Source organism: Bolinopsis microptera, chromosome 5, assembly GCF_026151205.1.
Source record: "Bolinopsis microptera isolate Bmic1 chromosome 5, MBARI_Bmic_1.0, whole genome shotgun sequence".
Lineage (NCBI taxonomy): Eukaryota > Metazoa > Ctenophora > Tentaculata > Lobata > Bolinopsidae > Bolinopsis > Bolinopsis microptera.
The window spans coordinates 16,498,879-16,516,422 of NC_087076.1; the positions used below are offsets into that span (position 1 = coordinate 16,498,879).

The 17,544-nt window shown below is 36.9% G+C and overlaps 2 protein-coding genes across 2 annotated transcripts; one reads left to right on the forward strand and one right to left on the reverse strand.

Annotated features, from left to right (window-relative positions):
* Nucleotides 1-918: 918 nt before the first annotated feature.
* Nucleotides 919-5,074, reverse strand: LOC134815685 (RNA-binding protein MEX3B-like). Its single transcript, XM_063824246.1, has 3 exons — nucleotides 4,774-5,074; nucleotides 4,579-4,650; nucleotides 919-4,333 (listed from the first exon to the last, which is right to left on the reverse strand). The coding sequence occupies exons 1-3, from the start codon at nucleotides 5,060-5,062 to the stop codon at nucleotides 3,543-3,545; spliced, it is 1,152 nt and encodes a 383-aa protein (XP_063680316.1). The 5' UTR covers nucleotides 5,063-5,074; the 3' UTR covers nucleotides 919-3,542.
* Nucleotides 5,075-11,169: 6,095 nt separating this feature from the next.
* LOC134814931 (eukaryotic translation initiation factor 3 subunit J-like) lies at nucleotides 11,170-17,491 on the forward strand. The gene is made up of 8 exons (XM_063823276.1): nucleotides 11,170-12,663; nucleotides 12,800-12,867; nucleotides 13,316-13,394; nucleotides 13,522-13,633; nucleotides 15,636-15,846; nucleotides 15,981-16,038; nucleotides 16,677-16,753; nucleotides 16,925-17,491. The coding sequence occupies exons 1-8, from the start codon at nucleotides 12,648-12,650 to the stop codon at nucleotides 17,072-17,074; spliced, it is 771 nt and encodes a 256-aa protein (XP_063679346.1). The 5' UTR covers nucleotides 11,170-12,647; the 3' UTR covers nucleotides 17,075-17,491.
* The last annotated feature ends 53 nt before the right edge of the window (nucleotides 17,492-17,544 follow it).

The window sequence follows — 17,544 nt, forward strand, 5'->3', positions numbered from 1 at the left end:
GGACAGCCCCAGGTATATATTGTAATTATAATTATATTGTATGTCCGTGGTCACGTGTCTGGTCATGAGAAGGAAGGGGGGCCGTGGATTGGCAGACACTCGCCTGTGTGGACAGACCCATTACTGTCTAGATTTAATGCTGGCTGAGCGGGAGGAAGTGAGCAGTTGGAGTACAGTGTGTGCTTGTTGTTCCGCCAATCACCATTCTCCCTCGGGGTCATGTGACCTCTTCATGTACCCAGCGCCCTTTAACCCTTCCAAGCCTCAACCACGGAGCTCAAATTTCCTGTTCTTTCTAAAAAGTTATAAAACTTTGTGTATGTACAGGGTTTAAAGCAGAGACCTTGAGTGCGATGTGGACTTTCCTTGCAAGGGTGAGTCAACTGTACTTACAATAAGGATAGTCTGTGTGATAAGTTGTGAAGCCTTGTTATCGGTGAGATATTGGCATGAGCTGATAGTGAGCTGATAACTTAGTAGTTAGTATATTTTATACCGATTAGTCTTCTTATAATTAAAAGTAATATAATTATCAGTGTTTAAGGATAATATAGTTTGCTGAAAACGCAAAGCTGGGACCTACATGACAAATTGATAAACATACTGGCCACAGCTCTTTTTTTGTTCTTGAATTGGTCAAGGAGTGTCTCTTCTACCTAACCGCAATGTTCACTGTTTAATTTCTTAATGTACCGGACTTTTTTGGATGATTTCCGGTTTGACTCAATAACATCCTAGTAGTTGTGCCGCAACATTCCAGTCCTGTGCTAAACAAGCCGGTGATTTGAAGACTGCACTTTTTTGTACATTATAAACACTATTTGTGGTACAAAATTTGGCTGAGAAGTTTATATTTTGCAGTTATGGTGTAGCAACACGTGGAGGTTTTATATGGTGTTATGAGAAATAAAACAGGAAAGTAGTATGATGGAAAACATAAGTGTAATTTATAAACAAGAGACAAAACAAGAATTACCACCAACTAAATCGACATTGGTGCTTTAATAATTTGTCAAATAATTGTTACTGTCAACGTATAAATTACTCCAATTACTGTAAATATCATTATGTACCAAAATTGTTTGGGTCTGGGAAGAATTTGATTAATTTGAGAAACTTTATCTTGATTGAAATGGCATTTTGAATTTTCCCGTTAGCAAAAAAACAAAACACGGCTAAAATGATGCTAACAAATTCCAGTATTAGCCATAAGCAATGTTTACAAACAATATAAAAACATCCATAATCATGATACATGGTACAACTACAGTATAAAATAAAGAGGTACAGTCACATTACCAGATAGGGTAGGCGGCGACTATTTTTGGGCGCCCATGCTTTCAGCCATGACTTCTGACTAGGTCTATTTGGCGATTTTTTGGCTGATCTAAAAATATCACTCTCAAATAGTCGCCAGATCTCTATCATTTTCCCATATAACGGATCACAGGTTGGGTAAAATTTATCTATGGCAAATATTAAGGGGTAAGTAGCAAACAGTATAAACAATGTATATTATGAAATAATGTAAATACTATGAAATAATGTTTATAAAGTGAGTAAAGGCTCGCTGTAGATAAAGTAGGTAAATAGTTAGAGTTACACCTCGTTAATGTTGTACTCATGCGGATAGCACCACAGTTACTATTCAAATAGTCCAGTTCCGCATTATAAAATGAGATAACGGAAGAATTAACACCAAAGAAGTAGAAACATTTTATCGATTCCGATTTAATTGATTGCTATTGGCAATACTGGTCATTTTAATTAGTCCCGAATAGACCCAATATAATGTTTCAGTCTTTAACAAATACGGGAAATATCATCTTTGCATCATCACTTCATGATACCCAAATTCCATGTAAAAATTAAAAATTATTAATCATATATACGCAAATACAATATCAAATATTCATTATCAGGCTCTCTTTTGAGCGTGTTTGCAGATTGTCATCCCTGTCATAAACAAATAGAACTTAGGAAAGTAAACCAGTATCATTACAATCATTCAATCTAGCGAAGTCAGACAAAATCCTTAACTTTCCTAACTTCTTCAATTTGACGATGAAGATATCAGATGCATGGTGGAGATAACAGACACATAATAATCAACCTCAAGATTCACTTATTAGTCGAATACATCTAACACAAAATGCAAATAGGCTAGTGAAGGTAAGTTGGAAGAAACAGTTTGTAAGGTCTAAGAAATACCAAAATTGGATTTATGTCGAGGACTTAAAATTTGCCGAATGACACCATGTTCTCTCTTTCGAGCTGACCTGTATCCGCTGAAAATTCGAGTCAAAATTTGTCAGGTGCAACTCCGCAATTTAGGATACATTTAGAGTAGATTACAAAAGATCTTGCAATATTTCCAGCAATGTAAGAAATTAAACTGTGTGTGCAATATTGAGACATGTAAGCAAGTGTTTGGAAAGTAAACTAGCTTCTGATTTGTGTGTATCCAACTTACTGTCGTTGAAACCGCGTCGGTATTTTGATTTAGACCTTCCAAGGTATGATGTATCAAACATATTATGATGTGTCAAACATATGGTGTGTCAAAAGTGCCGAAATGATTAAAATAAGTAAATCACAAAAACAATCGCAATTATGGTAGAGCTATCAATGCTCGTTCTCAACATAGAGGATTTGAGAAAAATCTAGATCAAATTTGCTTAGTATTGATCAAAAATGCTACACAAATTAATTTACATCCTTCCTATTCCGATATATTAGTAGGTATTAACACTTAGTTATAGTGATGTATAATTATATAAATTTGTATAAATTTTAATTAAAGAAATCTTACTCTGAAAATACAAAAAATAAACCCTGACATAAATTTTAATGCTTCACATAATTTATAGCTAAAACTATAACGAAATATAGTACTATGCCGAATTTTTGAACTCAAGATATACAGGTGCAGTGGGCAATTAAAGTTGTACCACTAGCAGTGTCTAGCTTAGAAAATTTTCGATATATTGTGATGTATTGCAAATATATATCTGCCTGGATTGCTAACTACGCTTTAAAGATTTATACTTGATATGTACGATATATAATATATGATCAAATTAAATCAAATAGCCTAATCTTCATATAAATGATTGTCCCAATAATTATGGACACTAAGAAAGATACAAACCGAGAAGATTCTCAAAGTATCCAATGATTAGTTAAAACATTCTCAAACATTCCGAGCATATTTATTAAATACAAATGCTCGGGCTACACGGCAGTCGGTTCAAAACACACTCCATCTCGGTACTGGCAAATAGAATCATAGCCGAACACAAAGTTAAAAGCGACCACGTGTAGCCCGACGAAACTCAGAACTAAAATATTGTATAGTTCACCAACAATATAGTATTGGTAGAAAAATAAATCTTAAATTGAGGAATCCATTATTCGATTAAAAGTTCTTCAATTCTCAAGGAAGAGCAATTTCTTGCAAAAGACTCACAGTGCCATATTGTCAGTTGGTAAAAAGAACAAACTGTCTAAAAATCATGGTTTGAAGTGGAACTTCAAATGAGCTAAAAGACTCCAGAATGTGACCATCTATTTGGGAAGAACGGAGCCTGTTGCTGTTGTTGCTGGTTTGTAGTTGAAGGTGACTGGTAGTTTCCTCCTCCATGCTGGTTGTTGTTGTTGTTCTGGACGTTCATCGACTGCTGAATGGAATCGATAAACATTTTCAGGGCTTGGATATCTTTCCTGTTTTCAAAGTTGGGAGAGCTGTATCCACTGTCCAAGTCAACTCTTGTCGGGTCGTAAGAGTTGGAACTGAGTTGAGTTGTAGGCTCAGGAGATGTGTTGAAGCTTCCGAAACTGCTGTAGAGACTGGGATCAGGTTTTCCCCATGTCTTGTTGCTTCCAAAAGTGGGCTGCATAGAGGGAAAGGTATCCAATGCCTTAGGAGGCATCATAGGTTTCTTCAGGTCGACATCCACTAGGTGATCTGAGTCGTCAAACATTCCTCCGGTTCTCATGGCAATGTAGATCTGGAGCTTATTCTCTGCTTCGGCGACTTTCTCAGGAGCTCCACGGATCTCAAATATCGGTTCCTTGTCCCGAGCGGGGGTCATGATGTACGTGTCAGTTTCACTCTGGATTCTCTTGATGTTGTGTCCCTTTGGTCCAACCACAAGTCCCACGTACTTGAGCGGTACTCTGACATGACGGACGACAGCATTTGGTCCGAGTTGAGGAGTGATGGGACTGTTATTCTCTCTTCCCTGGCGGATCTTTGTAAAGTGCTCAGCAGCTTCTTCAATTCTTCTCTTAGCTCTCTCCACATCTTCAGGGTATCCGGAAATAGTGAACACTGAAAAATTCCTTACTAAACAAAGGTTTTCAAAAGATTGGTTTCATTTTTCTATTGTTCAACTTAATTAAGGTTTGTTTTTGTTTACAATATGATATTTTATAAAGTTAAAGAACGCCACGCAGTTCAGTTACTCGAGCACATTGTCGTTTGAAACACAGATACTAGAAATTCTAAAATCAATAGACAATAGTTCTACCCTAAGTGTGTATTAAAGATTGCACTAAATTAACTTTAGCACTTACCAGGTTCCTGATCTCTTGCAGGGGTTTGGATGTAAGTTTTGGTCGAGTACCTCAGCGACTTAATCTTGCAACCTGAAAATTGGTTGATGTTAATCCTTTCCCGACTTTTAGCTATTAGTAAAAGGGCAAGGAACAATAACACACCACCTGAATTGCACCTGAACAACTATGAAGTAAAATTAGGCACAAACAAACCTTGCTTTCCGACGATCTCGGCGACATGTTCGGAGGTGGGAACACGAACTTGAATAGACTCCGTATCTCGATTCGACTTGGCTGCCTCCGTCATGAATCCCGAAAATCCGTCCAGAGAGCTTCCAGAGTTATTCATGTTGGTCTCGTTGAGGCTCAATTTCCTCAAGTCAGGCAATTCGAAGTTCCTATCGAGAGATTTCTGAAAGTTGAGCAGCTCCTGAAGCGCGGACTGGTCGCTGAAGGTGTCAGCTTGTCCTTGACTCGAGCTTCCATACGGCATTGAGAACATGTTTTTAAACTATAAATAAAATATGATTATTAAACTCATGATATCACTTGGAAGAAGTATGAAAATTATCAAGATTGCAGCCTTCTTGATTGTGTATTATATTTGAAATCTTAGCAAAAAAAGGCGACGTGTTCAACAAAACCATCGTTACATACGCATATAAAGGTGATAAGATTTGCAAAGTCAAAATAATAAGAGAACACAAAGTGGCTTTAAAAAGTGTAACAGTTAACTTTATGCTTTTCTCGTCAAATGTGACGTGTGGTTTTCAGCAACAACAGTAAGAGCGAAAAGATTCCATAGAATTACAGCAACGCCCAGCGAGAATTCACATCAAATCAGACATAGTCGATTTTTAGAAGAATGCTTCGAAATATGTAGTCAGTTTTCATGAATATATGCATTATATGTACAATAGAAATAGTATAATTATAAAACAAGGAGGATAAAATCTTAAAAGCTCGTTCATATTTTTTTGATTAGATGTGTACACATTTAACATTTAAATTATTTAAGTTCGTAGAATTTTGAATTTTTTCGTATCTAAATAAATCTAAAATTCCAAATTGTCCATCTTACGAAGATTTCACCCAGTCGGTATTCGGTGGAATCATGATGGCTAATGCTAGAAAATACATTATTGAAACAAGACAAGTGAAATCGTCCGAGTAAATTTGTTATGTGAATTCGAAGGAATAATCTAGACCGTACAATAGATGACATTATGTAATTGGCAGAGCGGTCCCTTATGCCAACAAAACAGATTAAGAGATTGGCGATTACTTAAGCTGTTACAAGCCAAACAATAACAAATTAATCCCATGAATCGACAGAATTGTTCGGGAACAAGTATACCAAATCTCTTGATAACAATATAGTGTCCCAATATAGTTTGCGGAGGGCATTACGTACTGAAGACTTTAGTTGCCGCAGAATGCATGTGGGAAGATCAAAATTGGGCGCGCGTTACATTGTATGTTGTACATGTTTGATATTACGCATAGATCAGATACGCATGGACAAATGTATTCCATATTCACAATAAATAATTCAGAATTTAGTAATACAACGTCCGTTAAAGTCTACTTAACTTCTTTTAAATATTTAAATATTTGTTTAATAATTGTAAGTTAGCTTGTCGCTGTTAGCCAACATTTATTTTCAAAATATATTTTTTGTGGTTCCTTCCATTTTTGATTTTGCTAGTTTATATAAATTATGATCTACTAAAACACGCGCCGACTTGGACAGTCTTATTACTTGGAGCAAATATTTTACGTGTATCATTTGTTAACTTTAATTTCATTGCAAATTATAATTTTGACCATTGTTAATGATTTGGCCCGGCGCGCGCTACTTCGTAGCTCTTGCCATTACATTTCGAGAAGAAAGCGGCGCGCGCTACTTCGAAGAAATTTAGACGAGTAACATCCGTCAAATTATAATTGCATTGATCAAATAATAATTCGATATTTCTGATTTCATTGTTCGTTCATTGTTCATATGTCATACATTCATTAAAAATTTCGCCGCCGCGGTTAAACCACGCACGATCCATTTTCCTTACGATGTACTTGTAGCATTAATTTTTTTGAGTGAAAAGTGTTACAGGAAAAAGGTGCAACATATTTAAATATTAAATTTTTATTAATGAGTGGGATTCGTGCATGGTATGGTAAAAATTGACGATTTATTTGACCAATGTAACGCCGCGCATCAACAATAAATTGATCCAGAAAATTGCGGAAAATAACTTTGCGAAGGAGGAACTTCACTGTAATTAATTGACACAGGGCTTGTCCATTATTGTATATCACGTCGTGACTCCCACTGTCGTTTCACACCCCACGGCCACTGTAAAGTTTATATTAACGGGTGATACTCGTAAAATATCTGTTTCAACTCGGCGCGCGTCCTGGTAGGTTGTAAACCTACAAAGTTTATACGATACAGGGGAGCCGCGCACTCGTACTTGACGGATGTTACTCGTCTAAATTTCTTCGAAGTAGCGCGCGCTGCTTTCTTCTCGAAATGGCTTGACGGATGTTACTCGTCTAAATTTCTTCGAAGTAGCGCGCGCCGCTTTCTTTTCGAAATGTTATGGCACGAGCTACGAAGAAATGGCCCGACCGCGGCAAGTGCTAAGAAGTAGCGCGCGCCGGGCCAGACCATTAACTTAATGGTCAAACTCGTACGCGGCGGGTCATACAATGTAAAACAAGTCCATTGTTAATATATATAATTGATTAGTCCGGCGCGCGCTACTTCGTGTTGTGAAACAAGCACGTCACGCAGTACGCGTAGACACATGGCTTTGTGAACATTGAAGTAATTGCTTTCAAACTCTATCATCTATGAATCGATATCATTAATCGTTTACACTGTATTTTGAATCAATATATACATTTTTATAGTTGATAATATCACCAATTACAAATTACTTCGAATACTTTTGAAAGAAAATAACAATTAGCTCAATTTCATAACGCTACTGTCGTATTCCTCCGTAAAAAGTGCACAATTAATTGCTCTATCCAGAGCCCTTGCGCTTGCAGGCGTGCGCTTGCCTCCCGAAAGCACATGGTTAGGTGAACACAATTAATAAAGTTATAATACTATTTAATACGTACCAGATTAAATGTGTTTTCAATCGAGATGATATGAGAAATATAGCGCGCTTATTTAATTTTAAATTCTTAACTTTAAAATTGAAAATGATGATCGTACTTTGTATGAAATTATAATCAGGGCAATATGCTGCGTTTACTATACTCAAATAATGTTTAATTCTCCTATCTCCATCCAACCCTCAAATATATAAAAATAATTTCAAGTTTCAGAAATTTAAACTGAACGTGTGCCGCGCGTATTAATTACACTGACTGTAAAATTCAAGCGTTCCAGCACATCATAAAGCAATGAAAGGCATTAGTTTGGTTAAATCAAAAATTATGGCAGCTAAGGTCTAAACTTTTTATTAAGGGGATCATGTTCGGGAATCACATTTGGGAATCACGTTCGTGTACTGATTGCAAAGTTTGGCAAAGTTGGTTATAAGTTTAAAATGACAACTAGTGGCACTCAAATGCTGCAGATACAAAATATCCTTTAAAAGCTCGTTGTGTTGGTTTTTCAGACGTATCTATCTGAACTAAAGCTACACATAACGCCTCGTTTCCAGACAATGGATCTTTTGTAAGGACATCCTTCAGTACTGTTTCATTGAAAGTTCCTTGTTTCATTGAGTACAAACTAATGAAGTGAACATTAGCAATTAGTCAAATATCAATTTTATGAATTGCATTGGAGTGTACTGGAAAACGGATTGAATTATGAATTATGACTACTTGCATTAAGTTCTATAGTTCTGAGGTGTCTTGGTCACATGATTTGGATTTTTTCCTTTTCCAGACATTGAAAAAGAGCTATAGATGTTAGTGTTTAAGAATTAAGACTGCAATGATAATAAGCTTCATTACAACAATGTCTGTTGCATTCTAGAATCCGGAGTCAGCTTTGATGGTTTTATATTGACCATGGTGCAGGTGTTACAAACCATTATTGGGCAGTTAGCCACTGCAAACTTGGACACTTCATACTGTTTGCAGATGACACGAACATATTTGTTGCTGGAAAAACTGAACAAGAAGCCTATTTGAATGCTAATAAAGTACTTGAATCTGTAAATGACTATATGGAATCTAACTTGCTGCACATTAACCAAAGCAAATCGGTCTACATGTTATTCAGACCTGGCCGGTACTCGTCCTGTGCACGTGCTCGTGAATATGGCTCTGAGAACTCACTCACGTTATCAGGCAACACGCTTACACGAGTAGATAAAGTGAGATTCCTTGGTGTTATCATAGACCATGAACTATCCTGGGAACCCCAACTAGATAACATAAAAAGTAAACTAACTACAAGTATAGCTATAATTAAACGTATTATGAAGTTTATTCCAGAAACAGAGTACCATAAGCTGTATGACTCCTTATTCAAGTCTCATATGAGCTACTGTATCAGTAGCTGGGGTGGTGTCACACCTTATAGACTATCTAAACTGTTCTCCATCCAAAAAAGATGTGTACGCCTTCTATTTGGAAGCAAACCAAGCTTTGACCGGGCAGAGTATTATGAAACATGTGCACGTGCAAGACCATACAGTGAACACATCGCAAAAAGGAGCTTTGCTTTGGAAAACACTAAGCCAATATTCAATACCGAGAAAATCATGTCAATCCACAACCTGTACACCCAACATATATCCACTGAACTGTTTAAAATCTTGAAACTGCATCAACCTATCTCTCTGACAAGTTTATTCCAAACAAGTTCCAGAGCATGTAGCCAAACTATGCGGGTCCCCCGACACAAACTTGAAATTTCTAAACACAATTTTGTCTTCAAAGGTACGACTATATGGAACAGTTTGGTTGATAAAATATTCGACAAATGCACTCCTAATGAAAACAATGTCATGGTCCCTGGCTCTAGTAAATTTTCCGACCTTTCCTCCCCCATCTCAATTATCAAGAGCCGTATCAAAAAGCTCTTACTTGAAACCCAGCAATTGACAACACCTGGGCGTGAAATTGAGTGGCTCCCCCTAAATAGCTGGGGCATTGAACCAGCTTAGTCAATCAGCATCCCATCCCTTGCATACAACTAATTACAAAAGCGCTAATTATACCTGTTTCAAAAGCATCCTGTCTGGAAGTTCCCTGACTGCCGTGTGAATCTTTGGATCTATTTTTGGATCTATTTTTATATTGATATGATTTTTATATACCTATATAAAAAAAAAAAAAAAAAAAAAAAAAATATACCTACCTATATATTCCTCGCATAATCTCCATGTCCGCCTGAACAAACCTGGCACCATCAAATCTTACTCTAGAAACCCCAGAACTCATCAAGCCTAGTCTGAATTCAAAACTAGTTGACCAGCTACGTACAGTTTCCTGGACAGCTGGAACCTTTTGGGCCATGCACAAGCCAATAGCATGTATGGTCCTGCAGTGGGGTCTCCTTGTCCTTGGATCTGTGTTTTGATCCGTCTTTTCTTAAAATTTTCCATTTGTGTCACTTAGAATCACCTTTTAAAATGTTAATCGACACCACTGGTCCTAGTTAAATTTAGCCATGGCACGACTACTCGAACGTAACAGTTAAATAGGTGTGACATACTATTATATTCTTATAATTATATCATATGAATTGATTGCACTGCTAATAAATAAAATACTTTGTTTTACTAAAAATACTTTGTTTTACTGCAAATCACAGTAAATTGCCTGCTCACTTCTGGGTATAGCATCCTTGGTGGATGCTGGGGTGGACATGTTAGTGGAAAAGTGATGGTGGGGAACAATTTTTTGTAGATGTTGAAAGTGCAAACATTCTTGTTTGCCTTCCAAGATCTAAGCAAAGTGGCCAGTGGGCAAGACTTTTTCTTTGGTGCTCATAGAGATGTTTAATCTTATTAAGCAAATGTGGATTGTGTACCACATTTTAGGCTGAAATTATTTCAGCTACAGCAACAGATCCAACCATAGGTACTGTCCGAAAGTACTACTTTGGCAGGCTTGGTGTGGTTTGATTGTTCAACTTACTCGGCACATTTCTTGTGAGTAAATTTTCGTTACATCTTCGTTCAGATGCACAGCTTTCAAATAACGAATAAATAAATTGTGTGCTGCATCTTTCCTAAGTTCTTTCGAGATTTTTGGGGTGTATTTCAATGCCCCAATACCCTAAGGTACTTGAAACCTTCTATTTGTCAAAAGTAGCATGTTCTCAGCTCAATACAATTTATAATAATCTGGACTTCTTAATTTTACTTACCCATGGCCCTTTGGCTGAAAGGGACTTTCAAATCTAAATTTTTTTAATGAGTTTTAAAATGTATGCCCCTTGCCCCAGCCCAAATTTACTGTAAATCGGCCAGGGTTTGCAGAATATTATGTTTCCCTTACTTTTACTTTTCATTCTTGTCTAGTTTTAGTTATTAAAATTGTTCAGTGTAAGTTTAGTTTAGTTCAGTGTTAAATTTGTGGTTAATTGGTAAATATGGTCATTTGATCAATAATTGTTTACTCTTTTAGGTTAATCATGGGGACCTCTTTTGAGTCGAGTAGTGCTGTTTTCATTCTCCCAGAGAACTCATCTAGATCAGAGGGACAGATACTAAAATTGAAGCACCCTAAAGATAATCAAACCTGTCTTGCATACCTAAGTTTGGAATCTAAATCGCTGAATGAACTATTATATCTAAAAGAAAAGCATGTTTCATGGTTTGTTGGTGATCATGTTCTTGGAGATACTAAGCTAAGTATAGGGACCCCACTTGATCCAACATTTATGATTATTCCTTACCTCCTCAAAAACGTGGACAAATATTCTCCATTGGGTCAAATTCTTGTTGATGAAAAATATCCATCTGCAATACATTTAGAAGATCTTTTGTCAGAATCCGACCTCTCACTCGTTGCAGACATTAAACCATCACTAGATAAAATCATCAAATTCAACAAAGAAAAAACATTGAACTGGCTATCTGGCAAGGTAAGTAAAGTTGCTTCAGCTATGAAGAAATGTGGTATCTCTCCTGGATTTAACTCAACTCTATCAGACGAAGAATACACAAGGTATGCTTGTGGAATTGTTTCAGATTATATAAATTCGTCTTTGTCAGTAGATTTACAGGACAGGCTCGGGATCCAGCTGAGTGTTGATAACAGTGAGTGTGAAAAACCCGCCAAGAAACCAAAACTGAGCAGTACAAATGATCATGATGCTTGTAAGCCTGCTAAAAATTCAGTTCCAAAAGGAAAAGAAAAGGCTCCAAAACGTAAAGCCCAAAAACAGTTAGCTCCTGTCAATACCAAAGGAATGAAATCCATGTCTTCATTTTTCAAAAAAGTGGAAACAAAATGATGCAGCGATTCTGAACTATGATATAAATTATGATCTGATAAAGTATTGTGTAACGTGTTTCAATTCAGTTCTTTTTTTAAGTGACTGAAATAACTAATTTAACTTTATGCAAAGTTAATTTCAATATATAAATTGACATTTTTAATATTTTTATTAGATGCAAATAGCATTTTTTATTTGATATGATATGTTTCTGAATATTTTAATATTGTGAAAAAATATTAGATATTTTATATTGTGTTTGTTCAGAGATCATTTACATATTACGTAAGCCACATTTTAAAGCTTCCTTTCCTCTCCACAAGCCTTTAAGTAATATGTAAATGATCCCTAATGAAATATGTATTCAGGTTTATCTCACAATTTATTAAACTGCAGCTGTTCTCAATATAAACAAAATCATTCATATTTGTATCGTTCAATTGCCTCGAAAAGCTTTTGTATGTAATGTTGTTGATACTTGAGACAGTGAAAGTTCTCATCTAGTGTTAAATTACTTCACAGTCTACATCCAGACCTTGTGTTCCGTTGTGCTCTGTAGTGTGTATGTTTGACATGAACTCAACAATAAACATGTGGTCATGAATATGCTAGTCATTAATAATAAATTATCATTTTAGGCCAGAAAGGTTCACGGAGTGCAGTCATGACATCGGCTTTTGGTAAGTCAACTTATATTCTCTCAATAAACCTCGTTGTTGTTGTTAGTTTTAATTTGGCTGGCATTAAGAGTGCACGTCTTGTTCAATTCCAGCTGGTGAGTTTGTAGCTTCATCCTAACAATTGCTTCTCTTACAGATGACGACGACTTCAGGGGTAACTTCATCAATGTCAACGAATTTGAAGATGATGACGATGATGTGATGGTTAGTGATTTCTCAAGTTTTCTTTCTTGTAGTCAGATTAACAAGGACCACACTTACCTTAATCTAACACATATGGAGAGGCTGTAAATATATGACAGTAAATATAGTACATTATATGACATATAATGCTTTTGGACACGAAGGGAAACACACAACGTAAGGCTTGAAAAAGTTGAAATCTTCGTAAAACTACATCATAAGAGCCTGTAAAAACATTTAACTTTAAGATAAGCACTCTATCAAGTTAAATTCATATATAATCATCATAGTTTATTAACTCAAACGTAAAAATTTTAACGAAGGCAAAATTTAATCAGTCAAAATTCGTTATATGACATATGTAGCACCAAGTTTCAAGCAAACTCAAAACACTTTCCAATGTGCTTTGACAAAATATTGGCCACACGTAACTGCTTAACTGAAAATAAACATGCTCATCTGTACACAGGATAACTGGGAAGATGTTCTTGACGAAGAAGAAGAGGCAGAGAAGAAAAAGAAAGAGAAAGAAGCTGAGGAAGAAAGAAGTGAGTTGTGTGACTACATATCATCAATCATCATATTGAAGTGACACTGCCTTTTCAGTTTTTTACTACATAGATCAACAGATCAATGGTAATTTTATCTCGAGCTATAACACATTATTGTTCCCAGAGAAAAAGGAACGTGATGAGAAGGTAGCTAAGAGGGCGGCTGAGAAAGCAAAACAGGAGGAGATCCAAAGATTAATGAACGCAAAACCTTTGTCTAAAGAAGAGCAGGAAAAGTAAACGCTTAGATATTTTAGAATTTGTAAAGCACACACATTTTCTCAACCATCATATTTGAGTTTTTTGTGTAAAAGTGAAACAAATTCTACATATTATTATGGAGCCAAAGTGTGGACTGGCTACACCTGGTTAAAACACTGCCATACTATGTAAGATCTTTCTGGAACAATGTAGTGCCCAAAACAGTATCATCAGTCTTGGGACAACCTAACTTCCAGGTAGGCTGATTACCATCTATAGAAGGATAGCAGAAGCTAAGAGTCCCAGAATATTGTACATTAGTGTGAATGTGAAATTGGCTGAAATAGTGAATAAAACACGCACGTGTACCGTCTAGTGTGTAAAATCTAGCACCACTTCCAAATATAATTTCCTATGAATCTATGAACATGGTTTCTTTTATTGAGCAATGTTGATGCTAAACCCACCGACTAAATTCAGTCGCTATACCGCCTGTACAATAACCTCTAGTAATAAGTAGATCATATGCATGTCTGTGTCAACGTGGTCACTGGTCCCTGTAAAGGGTTTGTGTAGTTCACTTCTCCCTGGTCCCTGTAAAGGGTTTGTGTAGTTCACTTCTCCCTGGTCCCTGTAAAGGGTTTGTGTAGTTGACTTCTCCCTGGTCACTGTAAAGGGTTTGTGTAGTTGACTTCTCCCTGGTCACTGTGAAGGGTTTGTGTAGTTGACTTCTCCCTGGTCCCTGTAAAGGGTTTGTGTAGTTCACTTCTCCCTGGTCCCTGTAAAGGGTTTGTGTAGTTCACTTCTCCCTGGTCCCTGTAAAGGGTTTGTGTAGTTGACTTCTCCCTGGTTCCTGTAAATGGTTTGTGTAGTTGACCTCTCCCTGGTCCCTGTAAAGGGTTTGTGTAGTTCACTTCTCCCTGGTCCCTGTAAAGGGTTTGTGTAGTTCACTTCTCCCTGGTCCCTGTAAAGGGTTTGTGTAGTTGACTTCTCCCTGGTCCCTGTAAAGGGTTTGTGTAGTTGACTTCTCCCTGGTCCCTGTAAAGGGTTTGTGTAGTTCACTTCTCCCTGGTCCCTGTAAAGGGTTTGTGTAGTTGACTTCTCCCTGGTCCCTGTAAAGGGTTTGTGTAGTTGACTTCTCCCTGGCCACTGTAAAGGGTTTGTGTAGTTCACTTCTCCCTGGCCACTGTAAAGGGTTTGTGTAGTTCACTTCTCCCTGGTCCCTGTAAAGGGTTTGTGTAGTTGACTTCTCCCTGGTCCCTGTAAAGGGTTTGTGTAGTTCACTTCTCCCTGGTCCCTGTAAAGGGTTTGTGTAGTTCACTTCTCCCTGGTCCCTGTAAAGGGTTTGTGTAGTTCACTTCTCCCTGGTCCCTGTAAAGGGTTTGTGTAGTTGACTTCTCCCTGGTCCCTGTAAAGGGTTTGTGTAGTTGACTTCTCCCTGGTCCCTGTAATGGGTTTGTGTAGTTCACTTCTCCCTGGTCCCTGTAAAGGGTTTGTGTAGTTCACTTCTCCCTGGCCACTGTAAAGGGTTTGTGTAGTTCACTTCTCCCTGGTCCCTGTAAAGGGTTTGTGTAGTTCACTTCTCCCTGGTCCCTGTAATGGGTTTGTGTAGTTCACTTCTCCCTGGTCCCTGTAAAGGGTTTGTGTAGTTCACTTCTCCCTGGTCACTGCAGCCCAAGGCCAAGGTTGGATCACACGGAACCTGTGAACCTACAAATCTTTAGAAATATAATGTTAAGAACGTTTAGCTTCCTTAACTGTGTCTCATCCTTCAGCTTTAAAAAAAAGCCAGCTACTGAGATAAGTATAATAATCACTTATCATAGACAACTGAAATAAAATAGTACTCGAATACATTGAATTACTAGTAATTGACGAGTTGGCTGGATCGGATTTGATGTTCGAAATGTAATTGTAGATTTGGATCTGTATTTGATCGAAATAATTAAGTTCCAACTATTTAAATCCCCAATGAAAACCACTAATAAATTCTGCTGTCTCCCATTTGCTCTGTTAAATAACCATTTAACATTTCAGAGCTCAATTGAAAGCAGCGGAAGATGCCGCAAACGACTTATTTGGATTTGAAAACGATAGACCGTCAGAATCTATGGTAGCATCATTAGTTACGTCAACTGCAGGCATATCTCTCAATAATCCCGACTCCGTTGATACCTACGTGCCTGTCGATCCAGAAGATTTTGCCGAACTTTCCAGAAGAATCGCTAAAAAGTTAAAGAATTATCAGGTGAATCTCAAATCTTAGACTACATGAATCTGAGTTACCCTTTTTCTTTCATATCTTATCTCCATGATTCACAAAATCTCAGATCTTCTTGCATCTTTTATCTTTCGATTCTGACTAACCTTGTTTGTTTTCAGACTGACGATGGTTATATCAGCTTTATCAGAGATTTAGTTCCAGATCTCTGTTCAGAAAGTGAGTCTGTCATTATAATCTACTTATATCTTTATATCTAACTTTATTACTCAGCGAGACTATCATACTACTGGATTGTCACCAATTTGACCTAGTAATGATCTAATGAACACCAACATGATTTTATATATAATTTGAATATCTAGACTCTAGAGGTTTCAATTTTTGTAGAAAGTTGAGGTGTATTAAGAGCCGTTGGTCCGGTCGAGTGAGCTCAAAAGGGGTCTTGGGGTCAAATCTCGTTTACTTTAGAAAAAAAGTTTATTTCAGAGAATTTTCGGGAATTTTAGTGTAGTATCTTAGAAATCACTTTAAGGGATGTATCTCCAAGGTCTTTCATAACTGTCTATTCTCTTGCAATTTGAGATCACCAACGTCCAAACCATGACGTAATAGTATTGCTCAACAGAAATATGCTTTCTTATTACTAGTAAGATTTACGTGTAGAAAGAAATTTTTTGTCAATGTTGGCATTTGTAATGCGCGGCGTCATTGATCCGATTCAATCTAGATTAGAAATATTCACTGTTCAGGTTGGTATCACGATTCACGTGGGCGTTGTCCTATGCGATATTGTGTTGGAATACCAGTGAGCAACACTTATTTTACCATCAAACGTCAATCCGAACTTTTTTCAGTGACGAGCGATGATATTAAAAAGATTTCGAATCCTCTAGTTACCCTTACACACGATAAATCGCGGCAGGAAAAAGAAGTGAGTATTTTGCGTTTTTATTTCCGAAATACATTCTTAAGATACTATCTATCCAAGGTATTTGTCACTCAGACCATGTACTACACGTTTTTCTCGACGTGAAATATCGAATCTACATATGGAACTATAAGTATAAACCATGTACTTGACTTCACTTTATGTCACCCTCAGGCTAAAAAGTTGGCACAGCAAGCTTCTTCTAAGAAGACCAGTCTTAAAGTACAGAAAAAGCAAACTGACACACGTTCAGACTTTTTGTTGAACGAATACAAGGATATGGGTAACTACGATGACTTTGATGACCTGGACGATTTCATGTGACGAGCTTTAGATAATTTTAGGGATCTTTTGTAGAATGAAATTATGTGATTTTCATTTGGGGTTAAACCTGGGTTAAATTGGAATCGAACCGTGATTTGTAATAGCAACTTGTTACATGATTTACGGGTAATAACAGATGTCGTCCTTAAGCGTGTCCAATCCTAAAACAGCGAAGACCTCTGAAACTTTTTAGTACTTTCAATACTTTTAACACCTCTGTGGACTGTGTTACTTCCGACAAGGTGGCCTCGGTGAACATTACTACAGTGTTGAGTTGGTGAATGCAATTTGGTTTCTTCTTCAATGTATCATTGATAATTTGGTTTTTGACTATTTGAATCTTATTTTTTAAAGTTTTCAGGTTCAAAATGTTAAACGAGATTGATCTGTGAAAACTATCTTAAAGTTTCTACTATATTTGCTTGTCCTTATTTTAACTTATAAACTTGCCCAATTTTGGTTGTAGACGA

Bases quoted from the DNA above. Each gene is read 5' to 3' on its own strand.
- LOC134815685 (XM_063824246.1), bottom strand. From the start codon at position 5,062: ATGTTCTCAATGCCGTATGGAAGCTCGAGTCAAGGACAAGCTGACACC. The intron at 4,651-4,773 runs GTTTGTTTGTGC...ACCAATTTTCAG, and splicing joins CGAGATCGTCGGAAAGCAAG to GTTGCAAGATTAAGTCGCTG. The intron at 4,334-4,578 runs GTAAGTGCTAAA...GGAATTTTTCAG, and splicing joins TGCAAGAGATCAGGAACCTG to TGTTCACTATTTCCGGATAC.
- LOC134814931 (XM_063823276.1), top strand. The intron at 12,868-13,315 runs GTTAGTGATTTC...ATCTGTACACAG, and splicing joins ATGATGACGATGATGTGATG to GATAACTGGGAAGATGTTCT. The intron at 13,634-15,635 runs GTAAACGCTTAG...TTAACATTTCAG, and splicing joins TCTAAAGAAGAGCAGGAAAA to AGCTCAATTGAAAGCAGCGG.